The 26,140-nt window shown below is 35.0% G+C and overlaps 1 protein-coding gene across 11 annotated transcripts in view; it reads left to right on the top strand.

The window, feature by feature from the left end:
* Positions 1-26,140, top strand: part of DNTT (DNA nucleotidylexotransferase) — a gene marked incomplete at its 5' end in the record, with an annotated part of 139,241 nt that overhangs the window by 88,574 nt on the left and 24,527 nt on the right. For all 11 annotated transcript variants that reach the window (XM_083866594.1, XM_083866595.1, XM_083866593.1 and 8 more), the window contains one exon: positions 21,399-21,501. In XM_083866594.1, coding sequence (XP_083722720.1) covers positions 21,399-21,501 — 103 coding nt within the window. The remainder of the gene's footprint in view (positions 1-21,398; positions 21,502-26,140) is intronic.

Consider the following 26,140-nt stretch of genomic DNA (forward strand, 5'->3'; position numbering starts at 1 on the left):
TTCTGTAACATTTGTAGATAAGAACTATTAATAGAAAAGCAATGAAGAGAGCAAAGGACAGGGTGACTGTATTTGTCAGGCACCACTGCCATACTTTTGTATATTACAATGCAAAAAATTCTTTCCTGTGTGCAGTGACATTTCCCACAAGGCAAAGGAATGCATAAAGTAATGACATGGGACAGGATTCTGGTCTTTCTGTTCTGTACTAGGAAAATAATTTAAAGATATCTCTTCTTTCAGTCTTGGAGATAAGATGAAATAGCTGAGACAAGGAAACACTTTGAGAGATTATTTTACAGGTTCATGCAGTGATAAATAGCCAAGGTTATTGTGGCACCTTCGTTTCAGGCTTCTATATGAGACTTCTATATGGCATGTGGAATCACATTTATCTAACTGTGCTGGCACGTGCTCATAGAGGAGAGATTGAATTTCTGAAGAATATTGCACTTTCCAAAATTTGGAATATAGGCAAGACTTTGTGGTTTATTTAATCAATCTGGTCGTGTGGTTTCTGGCTGAACTTCTTGATAAATCACAGAACATCTGATCGCAAGTTCTGCTCCTGATAAAAAGCTCTATTTGACCTTTTGATATTAGATTTTCCTAATAAGAGTATTCTTTTGGAGGCTGTAGATGTTCTGCAATGAAATTAGAATACCTGACATAACACCAAAATTTTTTCAGGTTCTCAGAGTAAATGTATTTGAAGTGCTATTATACAAATTATTTTCTTTCTCCTCAGATCTAGGATTAAAACAGTGCTGGACTTACTTGCTAAACTAATAGAATTAATTTTGCAAAAGATTCTTGTATTACGTTTTTAGACAAACTCCTAAGCGGAGATTGCTTGTTCTACTTCCACTTTGTTGTTACAGTGTACATTTGCATTTAGACTGTTCTTAGGTATAGTTATTTCCATGCTTTTTTTTTAACTCTGAAACACAAACTCTGGTAAGGGAAGATATAGACTATATCCAGGTACTCAAGTCCAAATACTGTAATTTCAGTTCACTTTTTTCTACTGCTGTTAAAAGAAGTAAATTTTTTTATATGCTGGCATTTAATATTTTCCAGGGAGAAATCTGCTATAAAGGAGCTGTGAGGCAAGCTGCTTGCTGAACACTCAAACTGATATGGTAGTTTGCTCACACTAAAATTTAAGCAGATCCTGGAATAATCTAACAATTACTCCAGCAACAGACTGGAGAGACTGCTTGGCTATCATTCATGAGCACAGCCTTTCCTCTGATGAACTTCTTTGGAGGAGAGTTTTAACCTGGAGATGTTCTAATCTAATCTGGCTGGTTTTAAAGCTTAGTAAAACAGCTTTGCTTTCCCAAACTCCCTAAGACTGGAGATGTTTGAACTTGAGGCATTGATCTGCTGCATGTAAAAATATTCTCTGGTGGGAGTTAGAAGGACTGCAACAATGAAAGTACAAGGATCATCGCAAGTTTCTGCTTTTAATTTTCTGTAATCCATTAAAAATTAAGTTGGGAAAGGAGAAAATCAAATTAATGGCTAGCCAAGTCAATTTAAAAGATAATCTGTTGGAATAATTCAGATACTTCCTTTTGTCATTAGAGCTTTGATTATTTTTCCAGTCATTTCATCTATTATTAGCCACAATGAATCATGAAGTAGAAACTGATGAATAAGGTATTTGGGAGTCTCAGACAGAAAGAACTTTGTGACAACCTATGAAACTTAATAAAATTGAGTACCAAGCAGAGCATGTACTTTGAAAGTCTTCCAAAAACTTGTTGATTCAAAGTTTTTTACATGCCCTACACTACTTGACCCTTCCCTACTTTCACAGACTTTTTATCTGTTAGGATGATGTTTTTAGCTATGTACCTGTCTTATCTCTAAAACTAGTCCAAGTGGTGAGTCCAGCATGGAGCTGGAAATGGTGATGGATGATTTCTGTGAAGCCAGAAGTTTTACACTCTGTATGTAGAGCCAGAAAACACCCTGCCTTAGTCTTACAGTTTCCATGATCACCCTATACCTTCTGGAATGCATTTGTAAGAGCCTTTACAGCGTTTAATGTTTTCTGTTTCCTATCAAGTCTGATAGTCTTACTAGTAAGTAGGCCAGAGCAATACAAATAATGTTGTAAAGCAAGATATGAAATCTCAGATTGTATTATTTTGGGACTGTTAAACCAAGTCTATTGTATTGGTGGCTTCTTTTTATTTAAATTTAATTGGGAAAAATGAGACTAAAAACCAAAACCAGGGGTTTCTTTGTCAGGCAGTTAGTCTGAAATTTTAGTTATGATACATGATCAGATTTTTTACCATTTTAATCTAGACAAAATTTTAGTTTGAAACTGGTGAAAGTTTTCAAAGTTACTGCATTGCTGGATGCCTTGTGCTGTTAACAATATTTGTCATTACAGTGTATAAGGAATATTGGAGTGGCATTTTCAAACTGCAAAGGCAAACTTGTGGTGACAAAGCAGGATATCGCAGGTGCACTACTAGAAGTAGGACAGGGCATTGTCTTAAAAATAGATTATTTCTTTCCACATCTTCATTTAATGCTCTTTTGATATCCAAATGAATTGAATGTTAAATGAAAAACAAAATGAGCAATTACTGGAATAGAAGACAGTTTATATCTGAAGGAAGAAGAGAATGACAGCAATAATGGTATATGAACAATTTTTCTCCTTTTGCTTTTTTTTCCCGATTTGCCCTGTAAGGTCACTTTCAATCATTTTTGCTATGTAAGGGTCAGCCATTTGGCACTTCTAAGTTTTTAAATCATATGGAAATATTTTTAGAATGCTTGCCACTGCATAAAGCCAAAATGTTAATGGCTTCACTAAGTCAAATTAAATTTTAATGGCCATGGTTTAATTTTTCTTTCAGCCCATTCACATCCTTTAAGCAGCATTAAATGTGATTCAGTTGTCTTCTAATATCACAGCTGACCTGAATAGCCTTTTCAATTAGACTTTTAGATGAAGCAGATCTGATACATTCTAAATAAATAAAGATCTCTTTTTATTGGTTAAATGCTGATATTCACAGCTCATTTAATCCATTTATAGAGATGCAATGTCAAAAGAAGAACCTATATTTTGTGCAATGTTAGTGATAATGTGCAGAGATGAGACAAAAAATTCACATCTTTGTTTTGTCAGTGAATGGAAATTAAGGAAGAAGAACTCAAAAAGATCTATTTAAGACTTTAAGATAAAGATGCATGACTGAGAAGTGATGAAAATTATTTGACAAGAAGTCACACATTAAAAGCATTTTATGAAATGGTGTGGAGAATAGTCAATTAACAATGCACATTCCCCTCAGAAATTTATTCTGACATCCTACAAATAATCTAATACCTAAACAGTAGATGTCCAATGTTTTTTAGATTAGTTCTTTCTGCACTAATGGAAAATGTTTTATTTAATCTTTTTACAACACAGTATTCGTTTTTCTTACACAGGAAGTTATAGAAATTGTTAGACATTTACCATAGTTTGTTCAAAAGCATCTTTGATGTTTCCATAATTCTGTTTGATGTTTGTTCTCATTTTTGGGTGACTGTCTCAAAACCTTCACTGTGTAACAGAGATGACTCCCTGTGATAAAGCCTTCCCTGTGTAGGAGGGCAGGCTTGGGGAAAGGGGCTTCTGGGTTTCCTGCCCAGTGTGGGATCCAACAAAAGCCATCTAGGGCACCTGAGATGGGGAAATCTGGGCTGAGTGACCTGGGTGTGGATGTGTCCTTTCCACTGGCTTTGCTTAGTGGAATGCAGGAGAGTGGTGCTGTCACTAGCTGGAGCAGATCTCAGCACTGAGCTCAGTTTTGCCATTTTGGTAGCTTGAAGAGAGTGTCAGGTTATAACCATTAGCTAACTTGCCTTCTCCTGATGTGAAGCCCCAGCTCTGAAACAAACACCAATCCCTCCTGACGGCTGCCTCATTAGACCCACCTAAGTGGAAAGGAGCAGTGACAGCTGTCAGTACAAATTACAGTACTCCCAGCTCCAAACTGCAGTGGCTTCTGCAGTGCCACTCCTTAAGATAATATACCATTAGAATTCCAAAAATGTAAAAACAGCCTTTGCATTATTTACTCAATTTTCTGGACAAGTTTTGCTAAAGTGAATGTTTTGAAAAGTTGTAAAAGGGGTATGATACAATTATTCCTAGTTCTACTACATCAATGAAATGTACTTAATAATGCATATTCTACTGACCATTCTCATTTTAAAAGGTTAGCAATAAAAATTGTTGTGGTTATGCTAGGTTAACAGAAAAGTATTCATGCATCATTTTAGAACAATTAGCATATGCAGTGGTGGTTACTATTTGCATTATGGAAATTAAACATGTAAATTATTAAGTTCTGGTATGATTTATCTTAAAAACACTCCTCTGGTGTTTTGGAAGGAAAAATGTTTTGCCCTTCCTTGAACACAATTTTTCCAATATACAAGTACATAATTTTCAGTGAGCATAAAACATGTATTAAGTAAATTCAGAAAAGGTCTTTTCCACAGGACAGAGGCACTGGTGCTGAGACAGTCTGAATAGGTCACCACGTCATTCAAAAAAAAGAGTCACATCAAGTCTGACAGCCCCAGGTATTATTGTAACACATAATCTGGGGCTGAGGCAGGGAAGCAGGTTGCATGATACAGATCATGTACTAAAATTGGTTTATCAGTATAATTTAAGAAGCTGGAAAACCTGCTTCCTGCATCAGGATTGAACTGTTGCTCTTTGAATGTTCTGGTAGTTTGGGAATAGATTAGTATTATATGTCATGGGGGAATAAAAGCTCTTATGACTACAAAAAAAGCTGTACAAATAATTGGTGCCTAACATTAACATGTCCAGAGATGTAGTCATAGACTGGAAGAGGTTAATTTTCTAACTCTAGAAAGAAGGACAAACAGTTCTTTACAATAAAAACTCATGCAAGATCAATGATGGTAACCATGGCAGAACCATTCTGTAGCAGAGTCATGTTGTATGTGCTGCAATGAATTTGAGGTGTATAGGATAGGGCTCAAACCATTTACCAGACTTGTTCTTTCTCATACTAATGATATAGGGCATATTACATAGGGAATATGATAAAGATATATGAATAAGTAATTTCCACTAAGTTTGGAATTTTCTGATATGCTTCATTATGCATAAGAAAGTCCAAATTCTATGAAAATTTGATTAATTCTTTTTGGAATTTTATCTTAATGGTTTTTCAGTGACATTTGGTTTGTTTTTCTGTTGGTTTAGTTCTAGGGGATAGGAGAACTTGTATATTGCTGTTTGGGAAGAAGGATTGCAGGCCAAAATGTATGAACAGTGTTACAGAACAGCTTTCTGCCCAGAAACTAAATCAGTCAATGAAGTGAATCATACATTTTTGCTTAGAGTTATTTGTAACATATCTACCAAAATATTTATGAGTATTTGTTTTCTGGGAAAATTTTCAATTCTCAATGAAGAACTGTGCAGAAATGTAATTCTTTTCCTAGTAGGGGCTCTAATTCAAATGTTTTTGGTTTTTTTTAGAAAAATGAATTTTTTAGTCAGAATTTCTCTTTTGTGATTAGCCTCAGTTATAGAAATTTCACACTGATGTGGTGTCATTTCATCTAAAAACAAGGATATATGCATTTGGAAGAGATAATCAGAGGCACAGAAACCTCTGTGAAGCATTACAATGCCTTTGCAAGATCACTGAAATATTTTGATTGAGGTTTTAGACAACAAACTTAATTGGCAGCTTGAATTAAAACGTTTCTGTCTCATTTATTTTCAACTGTACACCTAAATCCTTTTGCTTTTTCTCATTTGCTTGACCAGCTCTACTAAATCCTCACTGTGAATAATAGATTGAATGATTAGAGAGAGAATAAACAATCAACTATAATTATCACTCAGAAGTTGTAGCAAAAGCAAATGTTTCAAGTCTTTAGTGAGGGGTTTTTTAAGATGCTTGTGTTTTTTGCCCTTTACATGAATATTATGAGGAGGCATCATATTTTGAAGTACTGCTCTAAAGAGTCACCATAATTCAAGAGTCTCTTATAGACATTTGACATGAATTCAGCTAATACCATTCATTGATTTCTGAAATGCTCAGCCAGTGAATTTAAATGAATCAATTTTAATACTTAGGCCAAAAGTATGTTCAAGTATAATATTTAAAATATACTACTTGAAAAATATTTTCCATTTATGGATGAGCACTAAGTATCTTACAAGTTGTTTCACAAATAAATAGCTGCAAATTAAAATATATTCATTATACTACATAAAACTGGTAAATAAAAAATCTTGTAAAAGTTATAGAGCATTAGGTACAAGGAGGATTATTAAGATAGTGGAATATACTCAGTGAAAGATGAAGTAGCAAGATTAAAAAAAGACAGAGGGGATTTCAGATAAGGTAGTAAGATAAGAGAGAAACATAAAGCACAAGGGGTCAAATCAAAGCTATACACGGCTTTGATGAGATGGAGGTGCCTGGTTTGATGGATGGCTCTTTTCCTTACATGTTATCTATAAAATAGTTTCATTGGGGTTCACCAGCTAAGAGGGTGTCTTAGAAAATTGAGGCCACTCCAGGTGGGAATGGAATGAAGAGAGACAGAACAATTGTCTTTGTATCACTAAGAGACATGCAGAAGAAAGTGACATTCTTTCTAAAGGAAAATCAAATCAGAACTCTGCATAAAGGGTAATTGAAACAAAACTCTGGCAGCAGTCTTAGACTAAGCTCCCAGCAGTAAAGTCAACTGTAAGGTAGTATTAATAGGCCAAGGATAGGGCTTGGCTATGATTAAGAGGCTTAATTAATGTGCTAAGACTGACAGAATAGTGCTAATAATGCTTTGCCAGCTTTCTGTCAAGCACATTTGGTGCACCAGGAAGCAAGTGTCTATTTCTTGATTTGTTTCAACCAGTGGTACTTAAACATCTCTTACCTATGAACTGCTGTGCCTGTGCCTAAGTGATTCAGGACAGAAATAGAAATGATTTAATACATTTTGTCTTGTGTGCAGTCTTTCTTGGATGTGTGTTGTTTTCTCCGAGAAGTTTCTGATGCCTCAGCATTTTTGAATATATTTCTTACCATTAGTATGCTTTACTCAAGTGTCTCAGGACATCTGTGTGGAGATGAAGTTGTTCTGAAAATTTTGTGTTCTCTTAATGAATAGTTACTGTGGCAAACAATAGTGTTCTGTGGTTCACCACGTACAAAAGAGGTTTTGCAGGTTCAGATGCCAGGTGGTTCAGTGACTGGAGGATCAAATGCCTGATGTTTAGAGTCAAGAGATAAAAAATCAGTTTTAATTATACTATGTATTGTACTTTGTCATTTTTTTCCATGGTTTTATTCCCAGGAACCTGGCTTGAAAACAGGACATTTATAGCAGAGTTTACTTATTGCTGATAGACTCTTACCAGGAGTCAAAGTTTATTGTAGGATAGTTAGTTGCTGTAAAGAGGGTTGACAGCACAAGTTAAGAATGATTTTTTTCCTGTCAGATAATCATGAGAAAAGCTGCAAACACCAGTGACCTTGCAACTAGAGGATACATTTTGTAGATCCCTGTGAGCAAGAATAGCCACAACATTTTAATTAAGTGTGACTTGATGTTGCTAGTGGTCTGGTGACATGATAACAGGGAGGTAGCTGCTGGTTAAATTTTTTTTGTTGTTGCAATATGAGTCAGACAGGATATTTTCTACATGTCAGATAACAAGGAAAAACTAAAAAGGTTTACAATAAATCATGTATGAAATGCATGAACTGAAAGATATAGTCAGAAATAGCCCTTTTAGTTGCTTTCAGTTTGGAAGTGGTGGAATATATTACAAATTGTTGCTGTACTGTGGGAGAGGTGGGTTGTAAATGTTTCAGGCAATCTTTTTGAAGAATGGAAAATCAGCATTAAATAGCAGCAAAACCTGATATGATAGACTTAGTTATAATCATCTGTTGTGGTATCTGCTCTTTCATACCTCTAGGGGCTATCTAGGAGAGCAAAAACCAGACCTGTTAAAGCCTTGGGATTGCTTTGTCTCATATACATACATATAAACTCATGCTAGTTCATAAAGTAATAACCTTACATGCTTTATCTTTTGCTATTGATCAAGGATGGCAGAATATTTTCCTCTAATCTTGACATATCTTACACTTGGACACAGGTCTAGTGGATAAACACAAGAAACACACCTGATTATTTGGTCCTGTTGGAGTGGTTAAAATCCAGTTGCACCTAATTTGTTTACCTGAATGATAATATTGTCATTGGATATGATATCCAATGGGGGTGTTATATATTGGATATAATATCCTTATTTCATTGCTGTTTATGAAATGTCTCAATGTTGTTATAGTATGCTTTTGGTACTACAATGGTACTACACTCACACTTAGGCAATGTAGATTTTACCTTCACCATTCTTATCTTAGAAATGAAATGTGAACAACCCATCTGTCTATTCTCACTGAAAGGTTGGTGGGAGGTTGGACATTGATTTCAGTTGAATCATGGCAAAAATAGGGGACCACTTTCAACTAATTGAGAAATCAAACTGGCAAGAAATGGTGACCCAGGGAATGCATCTTCACATTTCACCTGAATATTAAAATATGTACCTATATTGAAGAGACCTTTGAAAGGTCTCATTACCCAAGGTTACAAAACAGTTCAGGTTGAAAAAGTCAGGATTGTTTTCAGAAAGAAGTCAGAATAAGAATGCAAGAAATATGACATGACTGACATGACTTTGAAAGACTCTGAAAATATATGGCTAGAGCTTTACAATATCTGGATCAAGAAGAAGGGCACAGAGAGAACTCTAAGAAGCTACATTATCCAACAGTGTATTTTCTTGCCATGGTTTGGGAATTAAGGAAGTTGGTTAGTAATAATCAGAGAAGTTTTCAATCTAGAATTAAATCAACTAAGTCAACTTCATGAGCTCCTTTGCTGATGGAGAATCACATCTTGAAGCAAAGCAAGGGAATTTTGTAAAGGAGGGTAACAAGATTTCACAATGGAGGGATTTACTCAAGCTAGAAGTTAGATTTAATGACAGGCTTGTCCACACTCTAAAAGGCTTTTCTGGTATGCCTATACTTGTAGAATATATTGGCAGCCTTTCTCTGTGCAGATGCAGTGTTCCTTTGATAGTAGAGTTTAAACGATTTTCTCAAATGGAATAACCTATTTTGCCCCAAAGGGTGTAACTCTTTGTAACTATTTCAGCTTCAGGGAACTGCTGGCAAACAGTGTGCATTCACACCACACAGCTATCTTGGCAAACCACTGATGTAAACCAAGTAGACAAGTTTTTAATTTCAGTTTCTTTCTCTGCAAAAGTCTAGTGTTCTAAGCATATCCCATAATTAGCGGTCAAGTTCTCTTGCCTTTGACAAAATTAGTAGATTACAAAATGCAAATTAGTTACTGAAAGGGAACATTCTCATTTTCTCTGCATTATGCTTCTGTAAAATTCCCTACCTAACTTACTTGGAGTAGGAGTAACTACTACTGCAAGTGCAGTTATTGAAAATCTCTATGTCAGCTCATTCCTGGAAAAATTTCACAGTTCACTCTAAAAATTTGAGTGAGTGAGCAATTTTCTTAAATCTAACCAGATTGTACATGCACTTGAAGTTTAAACTGTGCACATTTTTTTCAGAAGTACTTGAGTAAAATATGGTAGAAAGGCTAGACTCAAACTTACCATGCTGCAGCTGGCAACTACACAAATGTTTAAATTTTATTATATCCCCTTTGATGGAATAGATAGATAAAATACCTTAAAGTAATCACAACTTAAGTAGAATTACACATATTGCCCCAAAATGCCAGAATTCAAAATTTGGCTTCTCACGTCTTTGTCACTAACCCAAATGCTTGAACAATAACCTACACTCCTTGGCCATTACACCATCAGCTCAAATAGAAGTGTTAATCCTATTTCATGTTAGAATTTCTGAGACATGTCTTATTTCTGGTTGTCTTTTTTTCCCTCACTGTGGATGCAAGTAATCTATTTCTCAGTTCAAGGAATTTTAATAGAAAAACTGTCATGTTTATATAACTTCCAGTACAGCTGAGCAGGAAGAAAATAGAAACCTTTATTTTCATGGTAGGTTGATTCTATGAATTGTCCCATCACTGCCAAGTAAGTGAAACCCAGGCTGAACATTTAATATCATTCAGGCATTCTGAAAATGCATGTTTTCTTCCTCGCATGAACATTAATATTGTCTTTTAAATTGTTTAAATAGAACATTTTGATTTTTGGAAATGCCAATGTAACATGCATGGAAAAGAACTTTTGATGAAAGTTTCTGTGACAAAGGAATAGGTTAAAGGAATAAGCCTTTTGAAACACTCAAGAGAATTAGCTAGACAGAATTAAAATGGATGGGGTTTGAATTCATGTTTTCAATCTATTGGCAGAAAGCTTCAGGACAGAAAAAATAGTTTCTATAAAACTGATTGTTAATTTTGTTAAAGTATCAGTATAGAAAAATAACTTTTACCTTCTTTAAAATGAAATACTGTATTTTAAATATAAGCTTATATATATTTATGAGATTCTGAGTGAGTAAAATAGAAATATAATTCTGAACCAAGCAATTTTGTCTTGGACAAAAAAAAGTCTAAACTAGTAAATGGAAACTGCCTTAGTTGCAAAATAATTTTTTTAGTGTTTGGAAAAATTAAGGTGTGACAAGTAGTTTAATGAAAGCATTTTTTAATATACAGCTTTCATAATTAATAATTCAGACTTTTGTTTACTTATTTCAGTAAATAATTTGATCATCATACTCTCTGATAATTCACCAAAATATGTAGCATCAGATAGATCTAGATGATCATGATCTCCTAGTTGTATTCTCCAAAATTGGAGGTAGTTGAATTTCCTTGTCTCAGAGTTTGCATGATTCTAAAGTTGTCTTTAAGGATTTTAATGAGGCCAAAAGAAACTAGGTGCTTCAAGATGTCTGAGCAGGTCTAGTCTGAGATGCCTCCTCTTATAAATAATAAAAACATATCTTCTCTCCAGTCAAGTCTGATTTTTCAGTACTCACTACATATTGGAATATGTTCTTTTTTTGTGCAGGTTTCAGAATAATTTAAATCTGTAAAATGACTAGTAACTAAGGGTGCTGTACCACTGTCTTACAGGCTGTTATTTAAGAGTGAAAAAGCTTTTTTCCACAGAATGTGCTGACAGAAGGGTTCACATATGCAAAAGTAAGATAGATGTTTTAAGACTAAATTCATCTGCATACCTCACATTTCAGCTGAATGTATGAGATCCCAAATCTGCATCAATACTTATCGGTCTGTATGTCTTTTTCAAACAATGTTGAAGTGGTTCTGTTTTATCATTGATTAGCACTGGGCAAAATCTATTTATGCAGGAAGTTTCTATAATGTCATTTGAAATGCTTGATTGAAATTAAGTGTAATTTAAAGGATTTGCCAAGACAGCAAAAGCAAAACTTCAGCAATGTATTTCATGACTTTAAATAAAACTGTGACAGTTTGGTATGGTACATTTCATAAGCTTTAAAGCTTGAAATTACATGGACAGCTTCCAGGTACAGTTGTGCTATTTATATGAAATTGAGACAGCACTTGCAGTGATTCAAAGCGTAAGCAGAGTTTTGTTTTGCTTGGTGGAATAGTGAATTTATTCCAAGTAGAGGATTCAGAGAGGCTAAAGCTGTTAGCAACAAAAAGCCATCTTGTGTGCAAGCCAAAAGTGATAAATATTCAACATCAGGGTATAATTGGTGACAGCCATGTTCAGGCATCAACGTCATGAAAGTAAGACAAATGTGTTCTTCCCATAGAGGAAGAACTTCTTACTTGTGTGAGTGACTGTGCACTGGAACAGACTGCCCAGAGGCTGTGGGGTCTCCCTCACAGGAGATGTTCAGGAACTATCTGGATGCAATTCTGTGCAAAGTGCTCTGGGCTGACCCTGCTGCAGCAGGGAGGTTGGAAAGATGGATCCACTGGAGTCCCTTTCAACTCGACCCATTCCATGAAAGCCAGAGGACAACAGCACCATCCAGGCTATGCAATTATTACAATCCCTAGAGAGAGCCATACTTTCTAAATAACAACTAGGTGACTAAATTCTTACATTGGCCATTATCCTATTTTTTTTTTGTCTTAGTAGGAATCAGACTGGTGGAAGACAGCTTTATAAACTATTTTAATAGTATACAGTAAATTTGGTTGAAATACGGTTTGGCAACTATTTTTCATAGAAATTGCTTTTCTATTTTTAACAAATCTGAAGTTAAGGTTGGAGAGAAGTAGTTTCAGCATGTGAATAACAGGTGGTCCTCCTCAAGATAATGCATACAGAAATAGATGAGTCACTTTATTTTTAATACGTTTTGCTTGTGATCAATTTTTTTAAAATCAGTTCTTCAAATTTTGAGTTCCATTCAGATTTTCATGTTTTTTCATGACTATGATTTTCTTAGATACTAGTTTATAAGAGAATCTTCACACAGTCTTATTTTAAACCAAATATGCCTTGAAATAACCATTTGGCTGAAGGTACATAGAAGGCAATGCATAGACGCACCATTCACCATTCATTGTTTTCACATGGCAGGGAAATATTTTCAGAGGTTTGCACAGAACATGTTTAACATATTAAATAATTTAAATAATTAAATAATTTAAATAATTAACTAATTTGAATGCAAATAATCGAAGAGAGATTCCTAAAATCAGTGAATAGCTCTAAGTTTAGCTACATTGGTCATTTAAGTTCCTCAGTTGAATAACTGTTTTCTGATCTTTTCCTTTTATTGCATTAAATCGAATATCTGTTAAAGCATAACTTAACAGCACAACATGAAGAGGAGTATCTGACTGTCTTGTACTCTGAGACATGACTAAGTTTCTTCTGGGTAATAAAAGATACAGTCAAGCATAGCATGACATACTTTGGTCTTTGAAAGTACATTTAATGACACGAGGTGAGTGCCATGTATTACTACCTTTTTTTTGGGGCAATGTAGTCACTGAGGGTGAAATTACGTTTCAAGTAAATTTAAGTGCTATTGCACAGGTTTTTCACTGATCCTCTTCACTTCAGTGATTTTTATCCTCAGAAGAAAACTCATAGAAATAACCAGTGACGTGGTCCCTTCTGCTGCAGCAGGTAATCCTCCTTTCTCCAGACTTGATACAAAAAGGTCTTTTAAGTAATTCATTCTCTGCATTGTTTGGTCTTTCCCTAAGAGAGTTCTTGGACAGAAGCTACTGATGCACAATAGCAGCGATATCCTGCTGAATAAATGAGAAACCAAAAATGCTTGCTTTGTGTATCCTATATAAAAGCTGAATTCCCCTTTGCTGTCTAGTAAGGTTTCTGATCCTAAAGTGAAAGAATTTTTCCCAATGCTTCTTCATTGCAGAGTTGGATTAGCTTCAAAAATAAAATAAATATGTTCCACAGCAATGGAAATTTGGTTCTGCCTCCAGCGAATTAGAATTACTGTTACACTGGGCAAGAAAAATAGCATTTTAATGAAGTGTCCACCCTCAAGCACTTTTTTTTTTCCAGAGAAGATACCTGTGAATCTTTGCCAAATACTTACATAGTTCAGCTGGGTTTATGTGGAATTACTTGTCTGGGTGAAGAAGCTGCTATCTGCCACCTTTGGCAATTCAAACCTTTGTAGAAGCCTGATTTATAGTTCCCCAGAGGAACAGTTCTCAGTTTTCACTATGTTTTTGTTTCAGAGACAGTGTAACCTAAATAATTCTATTCTTAAATTAGTGGGAAAAGTAATTCTGCAGACAAAGCAATGACAGCATTTTTTTTTTTACCCACTAATTCCCTCAGAATGCATCAAGATCATTCTCATAACTGTATGGTATCTTTTCAGTTAAATATATCATTATTTCAGTTTTAATTTTAATAATCTTTGCTAGTGGCAGAATTCATTTCAGTAGATTTAATTAGATTATTGCTATTTTAGACATTATTCAGCATCCTATTAAATCATACAGATATTAACTATACCCTAGAAGAGCTCTGTAATGTACAATCAGGGAAGAATTAACCCTCAAAGGAGCAGGAATTCCAGAAATTCCTTTGATAGAAAGACTCTGTCGGTTTGGATTTAAAATTCTGGAAATATTCAGCTCAAAGTTTTTATCAGCTGGTGCAAACCAAGTGCAGTAGGATGACTGAAAAGCTGGGCCTTGAACTCAGAATCCAGATATAAAATGTTAGGACAAGTATCTTCCCACACTGGCACTTTTCATCTCCACAGGTGGTTTTTTGTACCTTACCACCTATGTAGCATTAGAAAGAAAGGAGAATTAATTTTGACACTGACTGGGAAGCACTAATGTCGAACTGCCTTCAAAAGCAATTAGGATCTAATTCAAATAACAACCAGGAGAGCAGAAATTATCTGAAGAAGCCCAACCCATTTATATCTTCCACAAAGCCCTGATCAGATCTTGGTTTATTGTTTTCCTCATTACTTCAGGCGTGTTACTTTATTTCTGAAAAGCACGTTCTGACTATCTTGGCATTCACTGAACCAGGGAGTATAACAAACCACTGCCATAGATACTTGCAGTGTTAAGATGGGTGGGAATCTTCTTGGTTATTATTTTTTAATAACCATGTTCAAAATTTTCATCTAGTACTTGTTATTAGTTTTTGAATAAAGTAACCTGGTAATCTCTTCACCTTTGTCTTCCTATTTACCTGCCCTGTCCTGTACTGGAAGGCTTTCCTGAGTTTTAATTCTGGAATCAGAGTAATCTGTGACTCTTAGAACTCCAAACTTAGGGAAGCATAATATAGCTTCATATGATAAATAGTATAGATGAGCCTTCTGTCTAATTTGATGAACTATAAAATAGCATCTTGCTTTAGGCATCCTCATTGATCTTACATCTTTGTCATGTTTAAGGTGGAGATCAGGCACCGAGAGAACAAATGAAGCTGGTGCTAGAGTTTGGCAGGTTTGAGAGCCCCTGGTTTATTCTGACTGAATGTTGCCTTTTCCCCTCTCCCTCAGCTGACAAAGTAGTCACTGCACAATGTGAGTCAGGCTTGCCAACACTTACATTTTGTATTCTGCTGTCTCTGCTTTCTCTGTGTCAGTGTTTTTGGATTGTTAACTTTGGTTGAGCTGCTTTTGCACTTCAGTGAACATTTATTTTCTTGCTACCTACTCTATATGTATGTGAACCACCATGGCATTGACACAGTTGAATCTAAATGTTGTTTTGGAAATGTGGATCTGACCTGAATATTAAGGAAAACTTCTGAGCTAAAGCTGGAAGGGAATTGAAGAACAGCTGATACGTGGTGTACACGGCTTAGCTGGTCATTTATGTTAGCAATGGGCTGGTACAGTATTGTGCTGCTGCTTAGGCTGTTAATTCTCTCTAGTCAGAATTTGTCAGAACCTCTATTTGTCAGAATATGTAATTGAGAGTTTCTGAGGAAGTAACCTCAAATAAATGTTACAATATTTTATTGTAGTTTAGAAGACAATTTCTGTCACAAACAAAATAACTTTCTGACTTATTTTAACTATTACCTTGTTCCTGTTGCAAGTGAAAGAACCATGTTGCAACTATAATAATTTCTTTCATTTAACAAACCTCTTCAGCATGAAATCAGTGTTTCAGAAACTCTTGCACCAACCTGACTCTGCTTATTTCCTGTAGGTGCACTAATTGTATAAGTAGCAAAGGTTAATGTCCTTCAGAGTCAATAAAGCCACTTACTCTGGGTCCAGATTTCAGATCTCAAAAAGATTGGGGGAAAAAATATATTGGAATAATAAACTTGTGATTAAATTCTGAATTCAATTCTGAATTAAATTCTCTTTAGGCAATATATTCAGAGAATTGTACTTATTGGTCTACTTTGTAGACCAATTTTTTTTTATTTTACTGAAACTCTAGTAATGTACATCTGAAGATGGGGCACTATGTAATAAGGTTTCGAAAATATTTAGTAACAGAACCAAGAATTATTCTGTAACTATTTTGCACTTGGTAGAATTCTTCTTCTGTCAAATAGCCAGGATTTTACTTTCTATGTAATAGTTGTAGCATTGTCACACTCCAGTACTTCAAACTTAAAGAATGTTTTTTCTCTTCATAAGGGATTTATACAAAGAAAATATGTAGTTCTTCATAGTTTGACTGACAGTAACTCAGAATTATTTTAATATCTGGCTGTAAGAAATTGTCTATCCCCTGTAAAACATCTCAGCAAAGACTGCTTAATAAGCAAATCCACAGACTACCTGGGATTTGGAATATCAATGTATGTTCCTTTTCCTGAAAGGCACATGTTAGGAGACAGGTTGTAGAAGCAACTTAATCAGGACTGCAGTTATTAGATAGAATTCCTGTGCCACTTCTATTTAGTCCAACTCAACTGATGTCAAATAGTAATTCTACCCTGCTGTTACAGTGAGAGTTACATGAGACCCAGCACAGAGGATATCTCCTCAGAGTAAAAATAAGTCATTTATATCAGAACAGACAGAAAGAAATGTTTTCACTGTGTGTACATATATGTGCATGTTACTTTAGAGCTGTAATTACATGTTTTACTGTGCATGCACATTAAGGCTACTAAGGTTTCTGCTCAGGAACATGCATCTTATGGTACCTATAAATTATTTGTTTGCTGTTTCTAAAATAAGTTATTCTGCTACTTATTCAAGTGTTCTCTTCACTGCTCAAACAAAGGATCATTGTGCTATATCACAGTATTTTCATTTCTTCAGCTGAGTGTAACCTTCTGCAACATTTAATTCCTTTTCCATTGCCACACAATCATCACTTCAGCAATTGCATTTGTTCTTCTTAGATGTTTATGCATATTACTCATCTATATTCAAGAAAATCTTCAAATGTCCTTACATATTTTCAGATCATTTGGGGATGTCTGTCTAGAAGCTGTCCTCCCTCCATTTCCCAAAAGAAGAATGCAGAGAAGATGATGCTTAATTTAACATAAAATGAATTCCAATATTTTTTTCAAAAAATAAAGGCCTTGTCAATATTTTATATCATCTTCCAACATCTTAGCTAGGATCCAGCTTGCTTTACAAATGAATTTCAGCTGGATTGCTTTTCATCTGAATTCTCTGGAAGGAAGGGAGAGTTAAATCCTCTGATATTCTGTGCAGACTCTCCACATGCTGTCTGAGGCCCACTCCACATAGTACTAGTTTGAGATTACTTTTACTGATTTTCCTAGCTTTCTCTATCAAAACACAACTATACAATAAAATGCTCAGGAAAGAGGTAAGTAAAAAAATCTTTCCAGTTTTATGGTGAATATTGGCTACATTCCTGATAGCAATTCCTGTGGACTGATTTTTTTCACTGTATTTCCTGATAGCAACCACTCTCCATAACATATTATGGGGTTATAGGGGATTTTTTTATTCAGTGTTATAGACTGCAAATGTCATGGTTAAAATATTGATTAGTATCTGAATATTATCATAAATATACTGTTTTAGTAAACACAATCCTGTTCCATCAAACAGATTAGCTCGGAACATTAGCAAACACCCAGTATTTGAGAGTTCATGTCTTCTTCCACAATTATTATTTTTCCACAATTTTTACAGAAATAAAAAGTTCAGTCACATAGAAAGAAGCTTGAAATGCCTATGCCAAATCTGTTTATGTTCACCATTATTTTCACCCACTTAATTGTGCTATGTTTTTTGCTGTTAAATGAGTGTATTATTTGAAGATTTATAATGTAATTAATTATATGCAATTAATTTGCTGAATTCAAGGAACCCCACAAAATTTATGCTTTTTTAGGATTTATTGTAGTGGAAATAAGCACCTGTTAGTTGTCAGTCTACCAGGTTCTTAAATATATATGCTTGACTTAATGCAAATGATTAATACTTCTGATTATCTGTGGCAGTGATCTCATGTGTAAAGTTCAGAATCCTTGTGTAAATACTGAAGGATTTAACACACATGGGAATTCATTCAACACTTTTAATTCTATCATGCTAACAAGAATTTTCTCTGTTTAAGGAATAGATAATATTTGCTTGGTAAAGGTAGTCAGGGGTATGCTGTGACTGTTACAACACAAACCTTCCCCTGAAACCAAATCAAAAATCCCAAAACAACAACAAACTCCAAAAAATTACTTCAAAATTTTCCATCTGTGTTTTTTGAGAGATACAAATACCAGTTTTCCCACTTGTCTCCAGGTTCTGAGACTGCAGAATCAGTGGGACGCCATCTCTGATGGTTTCTCAGAGCAGTTATTGAAAATCTTTTACTACTTCTGAATATTAAGCAATATCTTTCATAAAGAGAGTGTTGAAAAGTGTCCTTCCTAAGATGGTTTTGAGAATCAGTTGAATTACACAATATGGCAGCTCTGAAGAAACAGTATTTTAGACTCTTCTCTGGAAAGCATGGTACTAACTTGGATTCCTGTTCCAAAATTCCTAGTTGCCTTTCCAATTTTATTCCAAAGTCAGGCAAATTGTTTGTTATTTAGCTGACAAGGACAGATTTGTGGTAAATTGCTTAATTGGAGAACTGTTCTCACATAAAAGTGATGTAAGAGATTGAGAAGGATTTGCAAGAACTGTTATAATCTCACTCTGAATGAAGTGCAAATCTCTGAAACCAGGAAAATATAGTCTGTTAAGCAAAACATCACGGGAACCCATTATCAAATAGCCTTAGTAACCCAAAGACAAATCCAGTATAATGTTTAAGGTTTTAAAGTCGGAAGTCATTTTTCTCATTCAGTAGTTTGGAAGTGAAGTTTTGAGAGTAGTAGGGAAATGTTAGTCATCTTTCCTCAGCTAAAATAATTTTATCAGAATTGTCATTGATGTGGCTTAGCCATTATGTACTATTTCAGTATCTCAAAATATTCTGCACACATATAAGTATTAAATGTCTAATCATGCAGGTGTTGCCATCGTAGATTAAGACAATATGATTATCTTTTGCCACGCATTCATATCTTTAAGTTTTAGTCATAATGATAGCTATATTTGATGACTTGTAATCTAATAACAGCAAAAAAGATAATTCCAACAACCTTAAAGGTAGTTAATTAACTGCTAAGAAACATTTACCAGCTTTATACAAGTTTAGTCAGCCAAGAATTGAACACATTTAATAGTGCACTGTCTTTTTTTGTCTTGAATAAATTATTAGAACAAAAGATAAGCTGCAATTTCTATTCTTTAAGGTGCTGGTTTTCTTATAGCTCCAGCCCAGCAAAGATTTAATATCTAATTTCACAAAAATTAAAAAAAAAAAAAAAAAAAAAAAAAAAAAAAAAGCGCCTCTGAGATTATTTCAACAAATACTCTCTGTCTTGGGAAATAGCCAGTGAAGCACCTTGGATTTCCTATGATTTTATGGCATGATTTTAAATGTTGTTAACCTAAAACATGTCCATGTTGAGGAAGCATTGGGAGTCAGCTCCCAATTCCATCAACTTTCAATTTCTTCCTTTGATTTCTTTAAAAAATAATTTAAAGCAAATATTCTTATGCCATTCTGCATCTCTAAGATAGGAATAGTAAATTCCTTCCCTTTGAAAAAATATTTTGAGACATGTTAGTAAAAACTGCTATGTAAGTGCTTTGCATTATCATTGTAATTTTAGAGATAATGAATGGCATCCTACAAAATAACTCAGTGTTACATGGAATACTAAATATTTTTTAACTTTTTGAGTTTGAAGTGCTGTTCAGTTTCTAAGCCTAGACTGATGCTTTGTTTGAAACCTCTTTTGAAATCATTTCCACCTGTTTAAGCAATTTTGACTTTGCTGCAGACACGGCACAATAGTTGCATTATAGTGAGTTAGACTGCTTGTCAAATGCAAACCTCAGACTTTCATCTCCTTACAACTTTGTGCTAATGCTGTTCAACTACCCGTTAGATGACTTTCTGTCACACAAATCAGTTGACAAGTCTGCTTATCAGTTCTGTTCCTACAAATTTCCAAGTTTAAGAAACCAGGTTCAGTTTTAGGCATTATTTTAAAAGACTGAGTTATTTAATGAAATAAAAAAGGAAGATTTTTTTGGGTCGCACAGTTTTATTTTCATGGCTTGAATAGCAGTTCACAAGTTCTCTGAATACTTGACACGGTGTTGACTGAAACCCTCTTGAGATATAACATCATGTATCCTTGTGAACATCAGCAAGAGCAGACTTTTCCCATAAACACATGAAAAATTTGGAAAATGTGCTAGACATAAGTGTCACTACTCCAGATTTTGGGTGCTTATTCCACCAACCCCATAAAGGAGAATTATTCATATTGCAGAAATATCTCCTTTGCTCATTTCTGCTTAGGCTGGACTGATTGATTGCACTCAGTAAATGTGTATGCAGTTCTGTTGTAATATCAAGACAAAAATAAAAACCTTGTATTGGTTCTGCAATACTCAGATGAACTGTGCTGTGAGATAAATTTTCATGTGTTCTCAAACACTTTATAATTCTGAAGGGAAACATTCCAGTAACATGCTTTTGCCTGTTTTCCAATGATAGCTATGTCTTAATCAGATTTAGGTTTAACACCTCTGGAAAGTAGATGAAAGGCAAGCTGAATGCTTAGACTTAAACAGAGGAAAACAAGAGGTTATGACATAATTTTTCATTAAGAACATTGGCAATTAAATTTTGTGTGCATGAATTTAATTATGAAATCCTTAGTGCATGTAATGAACAAGCTTTAGTCACATTAAGGATGAACTGTCCTCAAAAAAAAAAAAATCAATCTTGATCTCTGTAAAAAGCGTTGTTATATTTAAAGAAATGCAAAATAGTCAAAGGATTTATATCTGCTGTTAAAAGAAACAATAAAAATGTTCATAATCACAGTTTTGTACATTAAAATGTCCATCAAAAGCAAAGAATATTTAAATCTGTGGTAGTTTGACTGGCAAGTTTATCTGCAGTTACTGCACTGGATTCATAATATGTAACATGGTATTTTGATTATGCTTTTTTTAAAATCCAAAGATGACTGAAATCTTCCTTTCTGGCACTTAAGGGGAAAAAAGAGAGAAATTTAACATCTCCAAATGGATCTGTAGTATCTAATAAAAAACCAGAAGATATAGATCTAAAAGTTGTGATTATTATTGTATGGAGAACACTAGTAGACCCCATATTAGAAATAAAAGATTCCATCTTGGTTATGTTTTAAGCAACATGGTTATCACTTTACTCTGCAAACTTTTTTTGTAATGCAGCAAAAATAATCGCTTTGAAAACAGAGATAAATTCAACAGGAACTTAACTTTTTTAATGTTCTTGTTATTAATTCCTTCTAGGGGTAAGAATATTGGACATGACATAGATTTTTTGATCACTAATCCAGGACCAAGAGAAGATGATGAACTTCTGCATAAAGTTATTGACTTATGGAAAAAGCAGGTATGAACTAAAGAGCACTTGGCCAAAAGAGACATGTTCTAACTCCACTGAATTAAGGTTATATACCTCTTAAAGAATGTCATACTCCTTTTTACAGCTGACTGCAATATTTTGGAGCAGGATATGGCTCTGTTTGGTTACTAACCATGATGATCTAGGTGCGACCCCCAGCTCCATATGCTGAAGTTGAAGGTTATAGCAGAAGTGCACCTGCACTGTGTAATATTTTACCCTAAGAATATCCAGCTAGTCAGAGGTGAGAAATCAAGCTAGGTAGAGTTTTGAGTATCAGAGAAAATTGTTCTTATACTTCAAAGAAACTCTCTCTTGGTTTAATTTCTCCTTGAGGTGGGAATAGGTTTTCCCAGTGGAAGCTGCTCCAGGGAGGTTCAGCTTTAAGCATAGTGGATTTGGGTGACCTTGTGGTGTGAGGTGAGCAAATCTGAAAGCTTAGGCACCAAAGCTCTGGAAATCTGGTTTTCTTTCACTCCATTAATTAGCAATTTTCCCAACTTCCATTGGAATACTGAAAAATTGACACAGTTTTCCACCATGTCTGTGTTTGGAAGAACGCACACATCTTCAAGGTCCCTTCCAACCCAAACTGCTAGATGATTGTGTCATTTCATAGAGGAAGCCCTCACCTAAGAGATGGATTTTTTTTTTTCCTATTCAGCTCTTCAGTTTCCAGCAGCTTTTAAGTTGGAAGTGTCTCAGTTATAACAGATACAGGTAGCTAAAATATTTCTGGGTCAGAAAAATATAGTTCAGAAAAATAAACTTTTGTTTTTCTTCTACTTTCTAGCCAGCTGAGATATTTTTCAACACTTACTACCAACACTGTTCAAAGAAATGGAGTACACTTCAACAAGTAAAAGGCCAGCACCCTGAAGTGAATCATCAAGTGCCTCACTGCTAAGTCAAGTCAGCCTTGAGTGCAGACAGGCTGCAGAGAATGCTTTTGAATTGATTCTTGAGCTGTGTACTTTAATTAGTTAATGGGTTAGCACATGAAAGATTCACACAAAACCTTATGTGACTAAATGAAGTTATCTGTTTCAAGGTGGTCAAAATCTTTCAGCTGGCTTTAATAGAAGGGCCTCAAACTTGTTTCTTTCCTGGTAAAATGCAACATTAGATGAATTAATCTTCTTCTGGTTGATTTTTGGTCTTTAAAGTGTTAACAGACTATTATTAATTTTTTAGATTTTTCTCATTTCTCTGTGGAAGCTGTATGTGTTAGAGTAGATTGATAGCAGGTATTATTTAGACTACTCAAAAGCAATGAAACCATGACAATTAATGAGTGCTGAGGAAATACTCTACTTTTATCATTTTATTATTAATGTATAGGTTCTTTCACAGTTATTATATTCCCTTTACTATGAGAAAAGTTGCCTTTTCCCTAGAAGGTGTCATTTTCCCTTCTCATGCACACTTGAATGTCCAGGAAACCATGTATGGGTCCTACCAAAATCATGTTTATTGTAATAGAGCAGAAGGGGAAAGTGAGAATAGACCAAGGCTAGAACCTGCCCTGAGTGCAGCCTTTCATACCTTCTTTTCCACTTACATCACTAAGAAAAATGGCTGTGATCTGACAAGTCTGACAAGTACTAAAGTTTTTCAGTTTATTTCGAGCTGTTTTCATTAAAAGGAATTGAAACAAGTTGAAAATGAATTGTTCTTACCGATTTTCTTGTTAAGGGACTATTTGGCAGAGAGGAGTGTGGGCAGAGTGTAGGAGGTGTAGGGTGGCCAAGAGTTTTATAAAAAGATTAGGATTCCTCTAGAAATCCCAGCATGAAGAACATGCCATAAAAACCAATGGCCATTGAAACTAAACCCAAAGAAGCTGAGTATAGTTTAAAGCTATGGAAAATTATTTCCTGTGTTCTGTTTGTCCTACAGATTTTTCATGGTTTGTACTACTAGTTACACGACCTCTCTACTGTGGCTTTGGTAATACACAGGCTTTTACTGGCAGTACTGAAAAACAAGCTGTCAGCAAAATCAAAGTGCAAAAAAGAAAGAGCGGATTTATACAACTCTTGCCTTTTTATTATCTTTGATTTCTAACGGAAAGAGGAGGGAAGAAAAAAACCCAAATAAAGCACTTTTTAACTTTTTGCAGTGGTCTGCTTCACAGTTTGCTACTTTTGTGCTACTGCTTCTAAGCCCAAATTAATCAATGTACATCATGGAGGTCATGTTGTTGACTTCCTTTTGGCAGCTCTGAGTGAAGGATTCGACAATGTTTAACTTCTAAATTATAGACCACAGCTTTAAATAGTTTAAGGGGCCTTTTTCTTACCTGAAAAGTTTTGTGTTACAAGACCCTTCTATCGAAAGCTGCTGAAAATGAAGTGGCTAAATCAGCACCATCATGCTCTTTGATGCAGCATCACCAGGGATAAACAAGCTGAGGAACAGAGAACATGAAGTCTTCAAAACTGAGTGGCTAAATGGAAAAGCTGTGATGCAGTACACAGGTTATAGTCTTAATGATTCCAAAAAGCCTCATAAAGCAAGTAAGAAATTACTTCTGTGGGTTAGAGCTTGAAAGTCTGTGGGCAAACAGGCTGAGCCATCTGTGTCAATGTAGCTTCATTCACATACTGTGAAAAAATGCTTTCATTTTTTTGCTGAAAACCTATATAGCTATATTTAGCAGTGTTCCTGTTATATGCATACTTTCAACAATGGAAGTGATACTGTTACTACAGGCACTCCTGCACTCTTCAGTTTTTCCTTTGTATTCATGTAAGTATAATGTTGCATTTTTCTTTTGCCTTTAGGAAAATGAGTAATGAAGACACCTGCCTGTGCTTAACTATTTTAATACATTACTGGCCTGATTTAAACTCTAGTATTGCCCTTTGATGAGGTGATCAGAAAGGGGAAGTCTTGATGTCCCATTAAAGAGTATGGTGAAGAGCAAGTAATATTTCTTCTTTTGTGGGAAAGAGATTTTTGGGATCAGGGTTCACAGGAAAGCTGTACATTAATTATTAAGTGATAGCTGGATTTTGCCAGCAACAAAACCTGTTTCTAAGACAAGACACAGAAATGATTAAGAAGCCAGAGGAAAGAATCTTTTGTTTCAGATGAAGGTGCATAAGGATGCAGAGCTCCTTTGTGAACACATATTGTCTCAGCTTTCTTTGTGATGCATTATGAATGTTTTTGTTTCATTCTGACTCTGACAAGGAAATTCTTCTCTAAAATAGACTATTTCAAGGTGGTTAAAGCCCTGAACATGAGAGATCTTGGCTTAAATTTCTTTAGAGAGAGTATAGGGCTGAATCTGATTATCCTGCCTGTGAGGTTATTGTATAAATAGGCAGAAGCGTTCCATTTCCTGCTATGTTCCAAGCGAAGATCCAGGCAATAGTGGCATTTCTTAAGACATCTTTCTGAGGTGTATTGTATAGTATGTGGGTGAATAGGTACATGTAAGTCCCTGTCTGTATCTTGCTCAGCAGTGCAAATGCTCATGGCATAGAGAGGTGAACACCTTCATTCATGGATTCCAGTGCTCAGGAATGGATAATTCCAAAACACAGGGAACTTCAAGATGAAAAAGGGACCAAGGCATCTGCATGATTATGCAGCAGCTGCCGAGTTTTGCATTGCTGATAAAACCTTTTATGCCATTTTCTAATGACTTCTTATCCTAAAAGGCCTGACTTCTCCCAGGCATCAGTTCCTTTAGCTCTTCCACTTTATGGAATTCCATCTGTCTCGTCTGGGTTGAGATTTTTCCAAATTAACATGCTACATCCTGTTTTGGATTAGATATAGGAATTTCACTGAAAAAAAAAAAAAAAAAAGAATTCTGTTTCACTTTATTAAACTATCTCAGAAGGAAATCTAGAGCAACAGCATATACATTTCTTAAGAACATATTGGATTGTATTTTCAGATGATATAAAATGATTTTACCTAGCTTTAACAGAATTAATCGAGCTAGCAACAATTATGGATAATGACAGCATGTAACACAAAATATGGAATAGGATTCCATTTAATTAAAAATGACTGAGAATACTAGTGACCATATTTGATTGATTTTTCAGTGACTGATTTAATATTTTTCTAAAAAGCCATACTTTTCCTCAGTTTGAACATGGATTTACTCCAATATCAATGCTACTGATGTGCCAGCACTCAGCATATTTAAGTAAAAGCGTCCAGTCATTCTAAAAATGGAAAATTGTTGAGGGTCTTAACATAACTGTCCTAAAAAATACATTTAGTTTTGATGGTGTTGTAAATTTGAGAAATTAAAATGCCTACACTCTAAAACTTGATTTTATAAACAAGACCTACAGCACTTTATGGTGTATGGATCAATCTGAAATGTGCAAAGAACTGCAGATTCCCTGACAGAGAGTAATGAGAAAGCTGCAGCTCTGCAGCTAGCAGTGGTCAGAATTTCACACAGTCTTCATAGCTGACTGCTCCTTCAGGCAATGTTTTTTCTAAATGTACCTCAGTGCCATTTCACCCTTACTTTATGGGGTGATAGTGATGTCCACTGTCTAATTACACTGGGTTAATTGGAAACACTATCCCAATGTGGATGACCTAGGCTTTGGCTCCTGTTTAGTGGTGATACCCTGACTTCTGGTATATA

The sequence above is a fragment of the Zosterops lateralis genome (genome assembly GCF_965231275.1).
Source record: "Zosterops lateralis genome assembly, chromosome: 8".
NCBI classification, from domain to species: Eukaryota; Metazoa; Chordata; class Aves; order Passeriformes; family Zosteropidae; genus Zosterops; species Zosterops lateralis.